This window comes from Cucumis sativus, chromosome 3 (assembly GCF_000004075.3).
Source record: "Cucumis sativus cultivar 9930 chromosome 3, Cucumber_9930_V3, whole genome shotgun sequence".
Classification (NCBI taxonomy): domain Eukaryota; kingdom Viridiplantae; phylum Streptophyta; class Magnoliopsida; order Cucurbitales; family Cucurbitaceae; genus Cucumis; species Cucumis sativus.
In genome coordinates, this window is record NC_026657.2 from 6,367,645 (window position 1) to 6,385,220 (window position 17,576).

At 35.8% G+C, this 17,576-nt stretch overlaps 3 protein-coding genes across 15 annotated transcripts; all 3 read left to right on the plus strand.

Annotated features, from left to right (window-relative positions):
• The first annotated feature begins 1,192 nt into the window (after positions 1–1,192).
• LOC101215724 (protein BONZAI 2) lies at positions 1,193–10,091 on the plus strand. 11 transcript variants are annotated; one of them, XM_031883069.1, is made up of 19 exons: positions 1,193–1,412; positions 1,892–2,032; positions 2,677–2,792; positions 2,893–3,097; positions 3,360–3,407; positions 3,754–3,923; positions 4,016–4,064; positions 4,289–4,345; positions 4,556–4,744; positions 4,830–4,964; positions 6,719–6,780; positions 6,886–6,988; positions 7,079–7,193; positions 7,584–7,660; positions 7,743–7,880; positions 7,984–8,148; positions 8,395–8,508; positions 9,374–9,470; positions 9,571–10,091. In XM_031883069.1, the coding sequence occupies exons 4-19, from the start codon at positions 2,957–2,959 to the stop codon at positions 9,678–9,680; spliced, it is 1,770 nt and encodes a 589-aa protein (XP_031738929.1). In that variant the 5' UTR covers positions 1,193–1,412; positions 1,892–2,032; positions 2,677–2,792; positions 2,893–2,956; the 3' UTR covers positions 9,681–10,091. The 11 variants fall into 11 exon arrangements, with proteins under 11 accessions (XP_031738929.1, XP_031738930.1, XP_031738927.1 ...); XM_031883070.1 differs by having other exon boundaries at positions 2,722–2,792; XM_031883067.1 differs by having other exon boundaries at positions 2,677–3,097.
• A 677-nt stretch (positions 10,092–10,768) lies between these two features.
• On the plus strand, positions 10,769–12,012 carry LOC101215966 (NDR1/HIN1-like protein 12). Its single transcript, XM_004133707.3, has one exon. The coding sequence runs from the start codon at positions 11,237–11,239 to the stop codon at positions 11,903–11,905; it is 669 nt and encodes a 222-aa protein (XP_004133755.1). The 5' UTR covers positions 10,769–11,236; the 3' UTR covers positions 11,906–12,012.
• A 1,347-nt stretch (positions 12,013–13,359) lies between these two features.
• Positions 13,360–16,214, plus strand: LOC101219379 (transcription factor bHLH70). Of its 3 annotated transcripts, none has more exons than XM_004134225.3 (4): positions 13,360–14,054; positions 14,304–14,840; positions 14,963–15,334; positions 15,732–16,214. In XM_004134225.3, the coding sequence occupies exons 1-4, from the start codon at positions 14,022–14,024 to the stop codon at positions 15,864–15,866; spliced, it is 1,077 nt and encodes a 358-aa protein (XP_004134273.1). In that variant the 5' UTR covers positions 13,360–14,021; the 3' UTR covers positions 15,867–16,214. The 3 variants fall into 3 exon arrangements, with proteins under 3 accessions (XP_004134273.1, XP_031738938.1, XP_031738937.1); XM_031883078.1 differs by having other exon boundaries at positions 13,362–13,678; XM_031883077.1 differs by having other exon boundaries at positions 13,362–14,840.
• The last annotated feature ends 1,362 nt before the right edge of the window (positions 16,215–17,576 follow it).

The following is a 17,576-nucleotide window of genomic DNA, read 5'->3' on the forward strand; positions in this document are numbered from 1 at the left end:
ACAAATAACATTAAACTTCGTTACAAAAGGTAGACGAAAATAAAAGGACTAGGTGGCTACTACCCTCTAAACTTAATATTTACATCTATCCCTATTGCTAGACGTGGCGGCCAATCAAATGGCATCATCAATGTTCTGCTGTTGATTCTCAACAAAAGCAGCATCTTTATTCTATTAACCAACAAGTATATATCAAAGAACTAAACTAGGTGAAACGAGGGTGGGAGAAAATTTTCATATAGCATGCAAAAGAAGACTATTTACATCAACATTACTATTCGAATCAATCAACCCAGAGATAACAATATTTCCTGTAATGTTTCAATAGTTGCATCTGGACCCAAATTTAAGTTGTGCCGCGACAAGAGAACATTACTTGCAGCAGCCCCAACATAAACAACCAAATATGAATACATGCACTAATTTAAATACATTCGTTTCAAAGTGAACAGAACTTCAAAAGTATTCTCAAACAAATTAACAGCAATATAATCTAACAAATAACTCAAACTTCCTACTTATAATATGGCAAACATACCTAAATAAAGAGGATTGTGAAAAGGAAAAACCTTCAAAAAAAAAAAAAACAACCTAAAAGAGAAAATATTGCAACATAGTTAGCAAATAAGATTAAAAAAGAAAAGAAAAGAAAGAAAGTGAGAAATGTAACCAGAAAAGGAAGTCTGTGAGTAATCTCATAATTGTTGCGGTGTTGTCCCTGATTCTTTTAATATTTTCTAGTGTCTGTCTTCCTCGCACTCTTAGTAATTGATACTCTGAAGCAACCACCACCACTCAACATTCTTCTCACAAAAAAGTAGGCAAAAGAGGAGGAGGCTTGTAGGGTGAAGAAAACAAAGGGGACGAAATAGTAAAGGAGGATGAAAAAACAAAGAGATGTAATTATAGGAAGAACCATCCGTGGGAGAAATGGTAGAATAGTTTATAGAAATTTGATCATTCTTTTTATGTGAAGAAGACAAGAAGAACAAAGGAGAACATAAGTGCAAATTAGAATTCTCAAAACTAGCTGTGAGAGAAAGGTTGAAGGGAAAACTAAATGCAAATTATAATTTCTTCATGTTTGATTTTCACGTGCATGACACGGATTGATTATTAGTATTTCTAAAAGAAAATAAGAGAAATGTGACTTTTGAATTTCTCAAGGGCAAAATGGTCGTTTCAAATTCAAACGTGTTTTAGCAACCCTCCCTCTCCCTTCCCGATTTCGTAACCTCCCTTTCTGATATTTTTTTTTTCTTAGTCATCCAGCCCTAGATTTCTTGTGGTTTCCGAAGTTATTGGCCCTAGTTTTCACGCCGTTGGTGTAGTTCTTAGCCTTCGATTTCGCTCGTCGTTAGCTACCGTCGCTTGTGAAGTTCTTAGCGGGAATAAGAAATGCCGAAACTAAGGTCAGATTCGTGCTTTTATGTATTTACTATCATTGTTATTTTCTTGTATCTCGTACGATGGCGAGAATTGGCGGTTGATGAGGAAGCCGATGAAGAAGACTGTGTCAGTGGCTACTTACTGCGTCGAAAGGACTTATCCGGATGATGGGTCGTGGAAAGCCTTGCAAGAGGACGAGTGTGGACTCCTTGATCGATAATAAGTCAATTTACCATGCTCAGTATCGAAGGCGTATTCCTTCCCCTACTTCCTTAGCAGCCAATGCTCCAATTCAGAAGGGTCTTATTCCCTGTCTCTATATCGCCATTGACTTCTCTAGGCTCTTTTTTTTTTTTCTTCCACGTCTCCACTATTACATTTGCAAATGTTCCATCTGTTTGATTTGTTGTATTCTGTGCCTTGGGCTCTAACCTGATGACTGGTTTTTTAAAGTTATCTTAAGTAGTTAAAGTTTGATCAAGAGCCATCTTACTTTTCGCAGAGACTTGCTGCTTTGACTCCTGGATTTGCTGGAGAGACATTGTGAATGTTTGCAGTGAAGCTACTGCTTTAATTGCTGCTAGAAACGAAAGTAGATTGGTCACTATGGGACACTTTGAGGCAGTTATCGACAAAGTCATAGGTGGCCTGGAAAAATATAAGATATTTTGTTGATCACCCACTACTTAAGTGGAGAGCTCTACATTTTCTTCTTTTTTCCTTTTCTGAAAAGAAATACAAAAAACTTTTTCTTCTTAATTAAACACTAACACAATCAAAGCATCGCTCTCTTATTTCTTTCTCTCCTGCTTTCTTTGATATAATCTTTTCCTTTTATGTATTCATCCATTTTGCCTCCATTATTGACTTAAATTAAATCTTAGGAAAGACAACATAAAACTTGAGAATTCCCTTGAGAAGTTCATATAAGTCTATCCTAGAAAATTTTCGAACTGGGAATCATGACACATTTGATTTGTTCTGCATTTCCAATCAATTGTTTAATTATGTGATTCTAGTTCATCGGCTTGTCATAGATGATTGTTTCAGTTAGTCTGGGCGGCTTGCTAAATAAGCCATATTTGCTTTCAGTGAATGGAGATTAGTTTTAGTTTATCTCATTCATGTTGTTATTGTAATTAGGTATCATTTGATATTGGGTTTTAGAACTCTTTAAAGGTGTCTTTCTCTACTAAGTTTAGTGATGAATTAAAGTTACAGATTGAACTTTTCTTATAAAAAAAATGTTACAGATTGAATTTGATCATGTGTTATCTTTGTATCCAGGTACATATGCCATAATTTGATCTCCATAATTTTTTTCTCTTCCAGCAAATCATTGCCCCTTCCATTTAAATGGTTTACTGCAGAGCAATGTTGGCAGTATGAGAGAATGATTAGAGGTTGGCGGTGTGAGCATTACCAATGGGATATGGATATCAGTATCATTGGAGTAGTTGAGGTTATGATATGTTAAGTTATTAATTTTTGGTTGTAGCACAGTTGTTTCGATCAGTTGGAGGCAACTATCCCTCACTCCCATCCTTAAGCTCTTTACTTTTGGATAATGGGCAATTGCTTTTCCAACGAAGCGGCTGGCCAGTCTGCCATTGGTGGTACTGCCTTCTCCCAAAGTACTACTTCCAATGTTGCCATAGATTGTTTCTTGTTATCTCGAGGCTATCGAGGCCTCTATTCCCAAATCGAGGTTCTCTTCCTCCTTTTTCACCTGCTTCATTCAATTATTTGGTTGTACCCACTCTACTCCTTCGTGTGTTTAGTGCCCCCATCCTTTATTCTCTGTTGCTGTTTCCAATTGGGTTGTATTATCTTCTGGGGGTATACATGTTAGATTTGCTGTAGATGTAGCCATGGTTGCTTCCTCCGTTGTTGCTTATTCTTAACTTCATGTAATTTATAGCCATCTAATTTGTTTCTTCTTCCTATTTTTTCTCCTCTTCTAATGGCAGCTTTCAGTCTCTGCATCCAACTTGCGCGACCGTGATATATTTTCCAAGGTCAGTATCTCTTTGATGGATGTCAAAAGACTGCATCTTGAAAAATGATTTCATCCAAGATATATTCATATGGGCCTTTTTATTCCTTTGAAAAAATGCCGTTCATATATTACACATCCTTATACCTGAGTTTACAAGGTTGTTGTAGTACTTTCACGTTTCATGAGTGAAAAGATAGAATCAAGTTGCGGAATTACTTTCATTTCTGGAGCTCTTAAGTGATTGAAGATAGTTGATGTATATTTTCTCAGAAGTCACATGTTTTGCAAGTTTGGTTTACTTTGGATTTATTAATGATAATACCCGTCTATTTATTGATTCCATTCCTTCCCCAATAAACTCTCAGAAAAAAGTTTATTTTCCTCAGAGTGATCCAATGCTGGTTATCTACATAAAAGGAAAGGATGGAACACTAGAAGAACTTCATCGCACAGAAGTAGTTCAAAATTCCTTAAATCCAAAATGGATTCATAAGCTTAACATTACCTATCAATTTGAGGTTGTGCAAACTTTGGTGTAAGTTTAAATGGTCTTCTTGCTATGTCTAATTCATCAGATGTAGATCTTACTGGTTCTGTGATAATTGAAGCATTAATATGTTATGACAGGTTTTTTGTATATGATGTGGATACTCAATATCAGAACCTAGGAGTAAAGGTATCAATCTTGACTACATATATCCCCCCCACCCCACCCCACCCCACCCCACCCCAAAAAAAAGAAAAATCTTCTTATCCCTACTAGATATCAATCCTTAACCATGTTCACTTGATGTTGTTTTTTATTCAAACAAATTGTTATAAAAGCATTATACTTGCTGGTTGCTACATTGTAATCATAAACCACAAGAGTTTGCTAATAATGCATAATCTATCATGCAGATGCTGAAGCTAGATGAACAGCAATATCTTGGTGAAGCAACTTGTGTACTATCTGAGGTAATGCATGTAGTTTGAAATGCATATTCTATCATGATGATTATTCACTTGCATACGATTTGATTGCTATAGGCTGAATGTGGCTATTGAAGATTTAGTATGCTTTCAGTTTCCGTAGCAATGCAGAGGGATCTTATTTGCATTCTAAGGTGAATTATGTAGTTTGTGTATTCAGATTTATGTTCGTCACTAGCCTTTTCTATCTTGCAGATAGTTACTCAATCAGACAGGTCACTTATATTGGATCTTGTATATAGAGAAGAGTCAACCAGCTCCAGTTCGCCACGCCACTGTGGAAAACTTACCGTTCATGCTGAGGAGTGTGTTAGCTCGAAGACCACAATGGAGATAATATTAAGGTGTTCAGACTTGGAACACAAGGATCTCTTCTCAAGAATTGTATGCAGTCTGTTAATTCATTTTCTTTTGGTATCTATAAAAGGAATGTGAATTATGTTTGTTGCATTTCTGATTCATGGTATAGGACCCTTTTCTGGTTATTTCAAAATCTGTGGAGAGTAAGGGCTCAATTCCAATTTGCAAAACTGAAGTCATAAAGAATGATTTGAATCCCACATGGAAGTCTATATTCTTGAATATGCAACAAGTTGGAAGCAAGGTACAATATACCTCCTAACACTTAAAAAATGACATTCTCACCCCTCCCTCCCCCCACACACACACACAACCATGGGCCCGGGCCAATCACTGATGTGATTTAGTTGTAATGGATCATTAGAAATCCTATTATACTTCTTGTGCTCTTGTATTTCATCTACCCTTGCAGTTCATTGTTTTGTAAGTTGTCCAAAACTCCAAAAGTTCGAGAATTGGTGCATCATGTGCTTTACAACCCAAGAGTCATCTTGGTAGTTTAAGACTGAGTTTTGTCATTTTGAGTGCAGATCATTCTTTTTTCTAGAAAACTAAGGTTCAAACAATGGAGAACATCTACCTTCTTCTCCGATGGCTCTCTTATTTTCTTTGGTTTGAGTAGGATAGAAGTAAAAAATTGTTGTGTTCCAGTAATTGCAAAGCTTAGGAATTTTATGAATAATACTTCCGATGATGATTTATTAATGAGAGGAGAAACCCTTTTGTAGGCTGGAAGTTTACAAGAGTTGTTAGAAGTTAGTTGTTTTAGAACTAACTTGGAGCTGAGTTAGTTTATTTATAACTAACTCAAGATACAAGTTCAGTAACTCAAGATACACAAGTTTTAACTAAAGAATAACTAATCTTAAAATAATACAGGAACAGTAATTCAAGATATTTAAGACTTAGCTGAAGAAATACTAAAGAACTTAAAGAAACATCAAGAAAGGAGGATGCTCTACGTCATATTGTATTGACAACAATTACGATTTTATTTGGCATGATGGTGGGTTTCCGTGGAAGAGTATTCACCAAAAGGCTTTATTTTAGGCATTGGTCTTTGGATTTAATAATTAGGAACCCAATTGGTGAACCACTAAGATCAAATTCTAAAACCCCCAAATCTACTTAACAATCCAAGGGAATGGATTAGATTGTATACCCTTTGATCGAAGACCAAGAGATAAGGAGAACTAGTTCCTCACTCCAAGTTTAAACACTCCACAAGCAAGTTGACCGAACTTACCCGAATGTTCTTGGTATGCAACCCTGAATCAAAAATTGTAAAAAGGTGGTGATGAGACTTTTTCATCTACAAGAGAATTTCTATGGGTAAAAGAGCCCTAAAATTTTAATTGTCAAAAACTAACTTGAAACAACCTAAAGGCAAGACTTTAATAGCCTCCCAATAAAACTCTAATGCATTGTGAAAAGAATAAATTAACCTACTTGCACGTTTTTAAAAAGGATAAAACTGGAAAATATTAAAATTACATCCCAATTATTAAATTAAAATCTAATTAATAATTTAATGTTTGATCAATTCATATCATCCTTCCTTTGAAGGATTCTCGAATCCAAATCAAAGCCTTGTAAAACAGTCTTGAAGTCATGAGATGTCAAAGGTCAATTCGTTCCCTCCTGTAGAGTCAACTGACTCCAATTATAAATCTTCTAATAAATTATTGTTACTTGAATCTCCTCAATTGAGTGCATTTCCTCTTGAATGTGAGAATTCAGTGCTAATTGTAGTTTCTTGGTTCTGGAACGAGTGATTGGTCTCGGAGGCAACATAAGGGCGTCCTGGTTCATATCAGGCATGCTTTTATTTTTTGGTTTAAGTGTTGTTTTGTGATTATTTGTGCTACTTGTATCTTGTATTATTTTAGCATTAGTTTCTTTTCATTATTTCAATGAAAATTCTTCTTTTCTTTTCTTTTTTAAAAAAGGGAGCATCTGATTTTCTGCTTTCTTGTTGATTTGTGTATTTAATTGCAGGACATCCCCTTAATAATAGAGTGTTTTAACTTCAACAGCAATGGGAAGCACGAACTGATTGGGTAAGTAGGGAAATTATGTTTCCAGTGTATTTTTTTTCTCAAATTTCCACTAGTCTTTTAGTACACGTATTTCATTGTGGTTTTTTCTGTTCACTTGCTCATCAGAAAAGTTCGAAAAACGCTTGTGGAGTTGGAGAAGCTTTCTTTTAGTGGGGAGGGAGATAGTCTGTTCTTACTTCCTTCTGCTGGACATGATTACCATAACAAAGTCTAAAATAGAACTCCTAATGATCTCACTTTTCTTTTAAATTCATGGTTGTTACAGTCGATTTTTATTTGAGTTTTGATTTCATTGCAGGCACTAAAAAGCCAGCTATTTGTGGACAAATTCTTGGAGAGTGGTCAACAAACATTCCTTGATTACTTGGCTGGTGGCTATGAAATGAACTTCATGGTGGCTGTTGATTTCACAGGTTTATTAGTATTTTTTTTACAATAAAATCATAATTCTAGACTACTACAATTTTTTATTCTCCAAATTATTAGTTACTGAGTTGATCAGTAACTAATTACTTTTTCAACATGGTGGTTCACTGACAGTAGTGTGTTTTCTGAAGCGTACTTTTTCAACATAAATATCGAGTAGTCATCTTGGTTTTTAGCTGTTTGTTTGCATTAGAATTTAACTCACCACTTCCCCTCTCAGTTGACTGAACTGGACTAGCTGTTGCATTTGTTTTTAGCTGTTTGTTTGCGTTAGAATTTAACTCACCACTTCCCCTTCAGCTGGCTGAACTGGACTAGCTGTTGCATGAAGCCTTGCACTACATTCTCACCATCTAATTTCCATGGTTGTCTTTCAGCTTCAAATGGAAACCCTCGTCTTCGTGATTCCTTGCATTTCATTGATCCTTCAGGACGGCCAAATTCGTACCAGCAAGTGAGAAATGGACCCCTGATATGAAGCTCACAAGTTTTTAGCTGCCTTGTTTGATTGGGACCTACTCTATTGACTGTTTCAGGCAATCATAGAAGTTGGAGAGGTTTTGCAATTTTATGACTCAGATAAACGCTTTCCTGCTTGGGGATTTGGAGCACGGCCTATTGATGGTCCAGTCTCTCATTGTTTCAACCTGAATGGAAGTAGTCACTACTGCGAGGTGGAACGGTTGCATAATACAAATTCACTTTCTGTTCCCCTGGATATTAATTTTGCCAAATTCAACGTGCTTCTGTGTTAAACAATTGTAAGTTATCTTTTAGGTTGAAGGAACTCAAGGAATTTTGATGGCATATACAAGTGCGCTCCATAATGTGTCTCTTGCAGGACCAACTCTTTTTGGGCCTGTGATTAACAATGCTGCATTAATTGCCAGTCAGTCTCTTGCAAATGGTGCGCGGAAGTACTTTGTATTGCTAATAATCACTGTAAGAGCAGTAAACCACCTCCTAGTTATTTTGGACAATAAATTTGTAATCTCGTTTTTTCATTTTTTTTTTTTTTTTTTGGTGCATGCTTGGTGCATTATGAGTGAAATTTTTACCCTAGTTTGCCCACTATTACTTGTCATGGTGGCATATTACATATACTTATTTTTCCACGAATATTGAAAAATGCCATGGATAAGCATCAATTTTTGTAATTTTGTTTATGATGATGCCAATTATCTGTAGGATGGAGTGGTAACCGATCTCCAAGAAACTAAAGATGCTCTTGTTAAGGCATCCGATCTGCCACTGTCCATTCTCATTGTTGGAGTGGGTGGAGCCGACTTTAAAGAAATGGAGGTATCTAATTTTCTTATTCTACCCCTTGTCAATTGATATTACGGCATTCAGCACAATTGGCGCTAAACAAGTTTGTGATGTGAAGAAGCCACAAGGAAAACACTTTTACTAGCTGGGAGTTTACTTGTTTCCACTAATCTTGGTTGTTTTGGAGACCTGTTTTATTTATCTTACCCGTTTCTAGTTCTCAACCAAGAAAATGTTCAGGCTTAGCTCTAGTTAGATTGGTTTTGTTACATCATACGTTCTTCAACTGTATTTCCTCGAAAGCACACCTTTAAGGGATAGATATGAGAACTGAAGCCTTTCCCTCTCCTTCTTAGTCTCGTTTTGCACTCCTTCCCGGTCTTGGCTTTTTTTCTTAGAGCTGAGCATAGTAATCTTTGGAATACTCTTGAAATAAGATGCGAATACTCATAGACCTTAAATCAGAGTTACAACCTGTGTTAGGTACCCAACCTAACAAGAGTTACCTCAAGAACGCAAGATGAACTCAAGAACAATAAAATATGGAAATGAATAAAATGTATTGAAATATGCTATAATGTCATAAGAAAGTAACGATGTAACCCCTAGCCTTTCATGAGGATTAGACTATCCCCAAATTTCCCAATTAGGAAATCCCACACAAAACTCCTCACACCCTTCCCCAACCCCTCCTATAAAAAAAAGACCTAACCAACATACTAAATATTTACTAATATGCTCCAACTAATAACAATATTAATTTTCTACTAATAATTCTTCTATTTCCCTAACTGGGCGTCTCACACAACCTTTCTGTTAATTATAATGAATTGTTAGGTCTCTTTTTGAATTCCCTATTATATTGGATTGGAGCTAATTCAATAACAACACTGCACAGGTTTTAGATGCGGACAAGGGAGAGAGACTTGAAAGTACAACTGGACGTGTTGCTTCACGAGATATAGTCCAGTTTGTTCCATTTCGGGATGTACAGGGTGAGTGATTCTCTGAAATGAAATTTGGATCTGACTATGATATGATATAGGGTGAACTCCCATCATGCTTGTAGCTAACACATTACACTTATAAATGGAGGGGTTTCTATGGTTCAAGCACTGCTAGCAGAAATACCTCATCAATTTCTGACCTATGTTCGAAGCAGAGATGTTCAACCAAATTCACGATCATCGTACCAAACAGCCTGAGATATCAAATCACTTTTTGTGTTGCCATCGCTGTTCCACTTTAGCTGGAAAGATTGGGCAGTTGTGCGATGTCGCACTGAGCTTAAGGCCTTTTGTTTATAGTCAGGTGTTCGTAACAATGGTTGGTGTTTTCTTCCACGGGGACAAGTTTATTCAGGAGCAATTATTATTGGCTTTAATGTGCCAGGAACCTTTTTCTATTCTATAGAAGATGATAGGTGATATTATGGCTATCTACTCTTTGATTGTGACAGAAAGGAATATCAGAGACTTCTTTTCATATCTTGTTCGTTGGATTTTATTTGTGGATTTTGTGAATACAGTGTTGAACCTTTGGACTTGCATGAATTGCTAAGGTTTCAAAGAAAATTGAATCACCCAACTTTGTTTAGGACACAATGCCTTGATCAATTTGCTTTGTAAGTCTTTTTAAGGTTGTTATAAACGAACATTTTTACAGTTCTTTCTTCAACAAAGGGTTAGGATGTATTTTTACAGCCTTCTAGATTTGCCACTGTTCAACATATGAAATCTGTCAAATGCGTGGATAGTTTGGCTAGCTTTATATTAACAGTAAAACTAAAAGCATCAGGAAACACGTACATGGCCACATTTCTGACGTACATTTGTTAAGTGTGAATAGAAACGCGTGTTGAACAGCATCAGCTAGGGGAGACGTGGGATCTAACTAGCCTCCATGTAAATATAATTCTAGTTATAGAACAAATCTGCCCATCTCACATACTCCAAAACCTAACACATCTGTAAACAAGACAACCCGGCCACCTTATACTCTCTCATGCACATACATTTGAGATTAATTTGTCCCATTTAGAATTTTCTTACGTATCGATTTAAATATTATTTTCAGATTTTTAAAATGTTTACTTTTTATCTTCAAACTTTCAATTTTATATTTTATTTTGATATTTGAACTTCTAAAATATCAATTCTATATTCTGAATAAAGAAAACAATTTTTTTACAAGAAAGAAAAAAAATATATTTTAGTCCTGACATTTATTTTGTTTTAATCAATTAATGAGATGTAAGTTGATATATGTGGACAAGTAACTATGTGAGTTTAGAGATTAAAATAGGAAACACAAAAGTTAGGAATATAAACATATTAAAACTTCAGAAATGGAAGGATATCATGCTTTAAAGTTTTTGAAAACTTTTAACCATGGATATCTTTTTCCCGGAGCCTTTTTACATATCTATAAAAACTTAATATTCCGAATAAATTCTCCAGTCTTCCCAATTTTTTTTCTTCCATTGGCTACTTTCTATTCCATGTTTTCCACAAAAGTATTGATCCTTGTTCCCACAGTTAACTTTTCCCCTTGAGCATTTTTACATTTACTTACATGAATGATTTTCCGGATTCTCTCTCCCCAGCTCCTTTTTCACTTTCTATTTCATTTTATCACAGAGGCATCGATCCTTATTCTTTATATTTAACTTTCCCCTTAATATTTATAGGACTTTTCTGTAAGAGCACAAGGACCGGACTTTTTCTTTAGGAAACCCTCCCCTCTAGATGTTAGTCTAGCCATGGCAGAAAGAAACGAAGAGCAGGGCGATGTCCATGATCAGAAGGATTTGAAAGAAGAAAAGAACAGAGCAAGATTCTCATCCCGATACTACTCAAAAAGAACTCGCCGCTCTGTTTGCGCATGCATCTCCATCTTCCTCCTCGTAATTGGTGTCGTGGCTCTCACTCTGTGGCTTGTCTACCGCCCCATTGACCCTCAATTCACCGTGGTTGGAGCCGCAATATATGACCTCAACATGTCATCTCTTCCGCTGCTGTCTACAACCATGCAATTCACAATCGTTACGAGGAACCCCAACAGGCGAGTTTCCATTTATTACGACAGACTGACTGTCTTTGTGTCGTATAGGAACCAGCAGATAACGTCGCAGGTGATATTGCCTCCGCTGGCTCACGAAAAGCGGAGCACAGTTGCGATGTCTCCAGTACTAGGCGGTGGGGCGGTGGCAGTGTCGTTGGAGGTGGCAAATGGGTTGGTAACGGATCAAACAATTGGAGTTTTAGGGTTGAGAGTAGTGTTGTTGGGTAGACTAAGATGGAAAGCTGGGCCACTAAAGACTGGACGTTATTCAGTATATGTAAAATGTGATGTGTTGGTGGGTGTGAAAAGAGGCTTGGTGGGTCAACTTCCCATGCTTGCCTCTCCCCCTTGCAAAGTTGATATCTAGTTTTTCATTATTGATTACCAATAATTGCTTACGCTATCTTCTCCCAAATGTTAATGTAAATATCAAATTAAATTTCTAAGATTAAGTTTTTGGGTCTGGTTAAAGAATTCATGTGTTCAAATCCCTGACAATCTCCTTGTCTTAATGAGAGGATAGAGTATGTGTTTGAAGCGTGTAACTAAAGTGGCGACAATTGAAAGGGGCCCTTGAAAAGATTGTCTTTGAAAGAATTACACAGACAACCCAACCCACCCAGCAGCCACTGCACTGCGCTGCCTTGTTAAGGAGGAAAGTATACAGCAGTCCCTTGCATGTGACTTCCTTTTTTAATTGATTTATTCATTGCCATTAACTTAAATTAGCTACCTTAAACTTCACTTCCATTGTTCCAATTATTTCACCCATACTTCCTAATTTGGAATTTCTCAGCTCCAATTTTCATAATCTACTGAGATAGTTCACAAATATAACCTCAAAATTCAAAATATTAATATAACTGCGAGAGTGTTATTAGGATCCCTCACCCAACAATAGGCAAAAGTAATTAACTAAATTGACTAATTAATATGGTCATATAATGGGTTACTAAGCAATACTGGCTACATGTGGATTATTTTATGTACGTAAAAAGACAAAATTTGTGTCCCGACACATTTAATGCTAAATCAAGACCATTGCCAGTAGGTATAGCCTCCTTCCAAATATTCATTCCAATTATTATACATCGCCCTTTCCCACCTTTGTACTGCCAATATAATGCTTGTCTAATGGATAAAAGAAATATGAATGTGTGAACTCTATTTTACACGGCTCTATCATCTTCCCCTATATTCTTTTCCTATTTCTCTCAATACATCAATTATTTAAACACTTCTTCAGACATTGCAAAATCTAACGTGGATGAGTTCGTTGTTCTTTTTCAAAGAGTGAGATGATTAAAAAAGTCGGTATGTGGAAGGTTGGGTAATATATCAAACAAAAAGTTTTCATGAAGGAAACAAAAAAAAATTATCCTCCAAACCTAGCAAATCTATTGGGTCAATGGCCAAAATTGTCCCAAGGTTTTGCCATTGTGGATTTGATTAATGTCTTAATATTAATTTTCATAAATTCCTTGGCAAAAGAGAAATATAATCGCCAATTGACTGCGAGTTAGACCTCAAACTTTCATCTTTATATTCTTGAAGGTCTACTTATTAGTCACTCTAAAGAGCCTCTTTCTTCATGTTTTTAGTGAAAAATATGATATATACCAAAATATTTTTGACTAAAAGAAATCATTGTAAATATAACAATTAGATTTAAAATATTAGCAATAAATAACTATAGAAGTCTCATTTTGTAAGCATTGGTCTTTAAACTACGAGAGTCCAAATTATATTTGTAATTTTTAAAAATGCTATTATTTAACTAGCTTAGAAGAAAATGTGTAATGGAATTTGTGATCCGAAAAGATAAGGGAACCCAAATGTGAGGAAGACGAGAGGGATGTGAATGACGCATCATGAGACGAGCAGCAGACTCGATAGTCCACTGACTCCACTCAGGAGGCGGGCGTTTCCGTAGGCCACTTCACTTTCGTTTCTGAAGCTATGGAGAGAGGGAAAGAAAGTCCCCACAACTGTCTCTCTCCGCTGCTGGACAAAACTGTCACCGCCAATAATGCTTGGGGCATTCTAATTCAAACTAACACGCCCTTCTTTCCTCTTATCTCTGCTTTCGGATCCATCAACTTGGTTTGAGTTTGAGCTTCAAGTATATGCGAGACTTGTAGTATATCTTCTTGAACTCTCTATCTATTTATTTATCGCCCTTTGTTTGTCTTTACTGCCTATTCCACCTCCTCTTCATCACTGTTTAACCTCTCACCTTCCTCTTCGGAGAACAACATTCTTCTCCTCTAGCCATAGCATTTAATATTATTCTATAAAGAGTATCAACTGCTCCCAAAACGAAGGAATGTGTTTTGGGCTGATATGGGGTCTCCTTCTGCTCATTGGGTTTTTCATTTAATGCTATTGTTTTGTTAGCATCACTGTGGAATGCATGTTGTTACCTCTAGACAGAGAAGTAGAAAGGCTAAATTAACACACTTCAGAACTGCTCTGCCGTTCAAATGGAGAGGCTCCAAGGACCCATTAATCCTTGCGTATGATAAATGCTATCCCTCTCTGTTTCTATTTATTTCCGTTTTCCTTTTTCATTGTCACCCACTTTTAGAATTTTCTTTTCAGAACATGTGCATTACATTCATTTAATTCTTCAAATGTTTTCCATTGAATGGCTTTGTGTAATTTCTCCAGGATGGATATTAGAATATCTACTTTGTACTTACAATGAACATGCTTTGTTTCTTATTATATATTTCTCTTATCACTCTGGATTCTCTTCTTTTCAGTTTTATGGTGAATATTCAGAGACAGGTTGCTCGGAACAAGAATTCACAAACTTGGGATTTGAAGAATCAGAAGAAGTTTGTTTACTAACCTCAAGTTTGGAAGATAAAATACCATTCCTTCAGATGCTGCAGAGTGTGGAATCGCAATCATTCAAGGAACCTAACTTTCAAAGCTTGCTGAAGCTGCAGCACCTAACCAAACCATGGGAAGGGGGGGTTAATAAAATTCAGGAGCTTGTACAGTTGTTTTCTTCACCAATAAACTCAGAAACGAAGGACCAAAATCAACCTCCAAAGTCGGACAGAGTGTTCTCAGAGTGTAACCAAAATCAAGGCATATCCCAGACCCAAATGACAAAGGCTCCTCCAGTCATCAAGGAAAGAAGAAAACGAAAGAGATCCAAACCAACAAAAAACAAGGAAGAAGTAGAGTGCCAAAGAATGACCCACATTGCTGTTGAGCGCAACCGGAGACGGCAAATGAACGACCATCTCAACGTTATCAAGTCTCTCATACCTACGTCCTATGTACAAAGGGTATATACTAAAACAAAATATCGAAATTTTATTTTTGAAAGATCACGTTGTTTTCTCCAAAACTGATTAATTAAGAATGTCACATGTTGATTTGACCCGTTTTTTTTTGTGTACATGACCAGGGTGACCAGGCATCCATAATTGGGGGCGCAATAGACTTCGTGAAGGAATTGGAGCAGCTACTTGAATCTTTGGAAGCACTGAGGAAAGAAAGGAAGGGAGCGGAAGGTGAGTGTAAGGGTGAGCAGTCAGAAGTGCGAGTGGCATCAAATAGGAGAATAGGAGAAGGGGTTTGCGCCGAGCTCAGGTCAGAAGTGGCTGAGATTGAGGTTACAATGATTCAAACCCATGTAAACTTAAAGATAAGGTGCCCCAAAAGGCAAGATCAGTTGTTGAAAGTCATTGTTGCTTTGGAAGATCTTAGGCTCACAGTTTTGCATCTCAACATTACCTCACAAACCGCTGCCACCATGCTTTACTCCTTCAATCTAAAGGTATTGCTCTGCTATTATTTACTATTGCCCTTTTCTTTTCTTCTTTAGCGTTTGGATAGAGGGGTGGAAAAGTAGACTACTACTCTGTGTCCTCCGTCTGTAGTCAACCTCAACTAGTCTGACTTTGGAACTCAAGCACAGTGCTTCTAGTTTCAACTTCCAAGACGCCGGCTCTGTTCCTACTTCTTTTGCTTTTTGTTTTTTCTAAAAAAAATATTTAACAATATTTCAGTGCAAGACTCATCTTTTTCCCACAGAAAAGAGCATGCATTATTTATAATTACATGTACCATTCCTGTGGGTAAGTTGGCTAAGAAATATGATGATCTTTGATTCGGTTGAGAGTAAGATTGTTTTAACAAAAGGAGGGTCTTACGTTGGTTGCATGTGAAACCAGATAGAAGATGAATGTAAGCTAGAATCAGAGGAGCAGATTGCAGCAACGGTTAATGAAATATTCAGTTTTATCAACAATGGCAGACTGGTCAATGAGGCAAAGGAAAATTTCAGGCAGTACAGTGGCAGTCGCTGACTATGGAAGAGGACCTTCCCTATTTCCCATTCGAAAAAAGGAAAAATAGAAAAGCCAAGCTCAGGAAATAAGGATGAGGTTAAGTTGGAGTGCGTGTGACTGTGGTCACCTCGAATACTGTTCTTTAGTGTACCACAGATGGGTTGGTCAAATGGTTATGGCAGGCTTAAAACAAGTGTTTGTCGTCTCCTGCTTTACTCAAATTCATAAATCTTTTACAAAATAAATTAAACTACACAGCTTTTTTATATTCCTTTTTTTTCTTTTTTATTGGGAGAGGATGAGGGAAATATTGTGCATCGTCATTCATTAATATTTTTATTGAGATGAATTTTTTCCTTTGAGTTTGAGCAGTGGAGAATTGATAAAAAAAAATATATTTATATATTATTAGAGGAGCAAATAATTAGAAATGAAAAATATCACATATTGTTGGATCAAATTTTGTGTTTTGATGAACTCTTTTAATTTCTTTTATGAAATATTTTAATTATTTATTTGACATGAGAGACGGAAAAAGTTGCAAACTAATACTAATTCTTTAACCATCCAAGTATTTTTCTTTAAAAATTGTCTCCACCCAACATTCAAAGGTTAACAAAGTCATTATTTTAGATTCAATTAATGGGTTAATTGCTCATTCATTCATGCTCATTGGTCCATTTTCTAGGTTCGGGATGATTCTTCTAAACAACCCATCCTTCATCCTCAAACTTGTAACCAAGTGACCATGAGTTGGCTTATTGGGCTTGAGTTAATGATGGGAATTGAAAGTTTGAGTTGATAATATACCCCTTGCTTATCCTTGTCTCCATCTCTTTTGATGTTTCTCACTGTAACTCTCAAGAGTCAAGTTCCCCTTTCTTACTAATAATTTCCTTTCTCTTCAAAAGTTTCCAAGTTTGATGGATATATGTCTTTGGTTTCTAATTTTTAAAAATGGACCTTTTTACTCCTTATATTTATAACACTAAACTCAGTAGATTTATATGGTCTTAAAAGTATTTTATATTTAATTTTTTAAAAATAATAATATGATATTTAAAATTTTAAAAATAGCTTCAGAGAACCTATGTTTTTTAGAAGCTATTCTTCTAATTTTAAATGTCATAATTATTTAAAATAAAAGTATAATGTTATTTAATGGGTCTTTTAAACATACTTTTAAAAAATTAGAGACTAAAAAGGTAATTTCCAAACGCACATAGGGACTAAAAATGTGTTTATGTGTTTTTCCTTTTTTATCTCTTAAAAGTTGTTTGACATGCGTTGGTGACATATTACTGATACATACATTAAAAGTTTGTTGGTATGTAATATATATTCAATACACTATTCATATTTTCGTAAGTTTGTTTCATCTCTCTTTTTTAATGTCCTAATCATCCCTTGTTTCTTTTCTCATTTTTTAAGGTCTTAATCATCTTTTTTATACGAAAAAATGATTTGTTATTCTTGTCTTAATCTTAATTTTAGGATATCAATCGAACATTAAATGCAATATGAAATATAACGGTTGTTGATGAAAGAAAATAAAATCACAAACGGAAAAACGTCGTTCAACATTATATTGTTGGCCATCAAAATTCAAATTAATACAAAACAAATGTCAAAAGAAAACTGAGAAAGTAAAAATAAAAAAATATGGGCTAATATGGGCAATTTCAGAAAAAATAATAAACAATTTCATTTATGAAAATATGTTGAAAT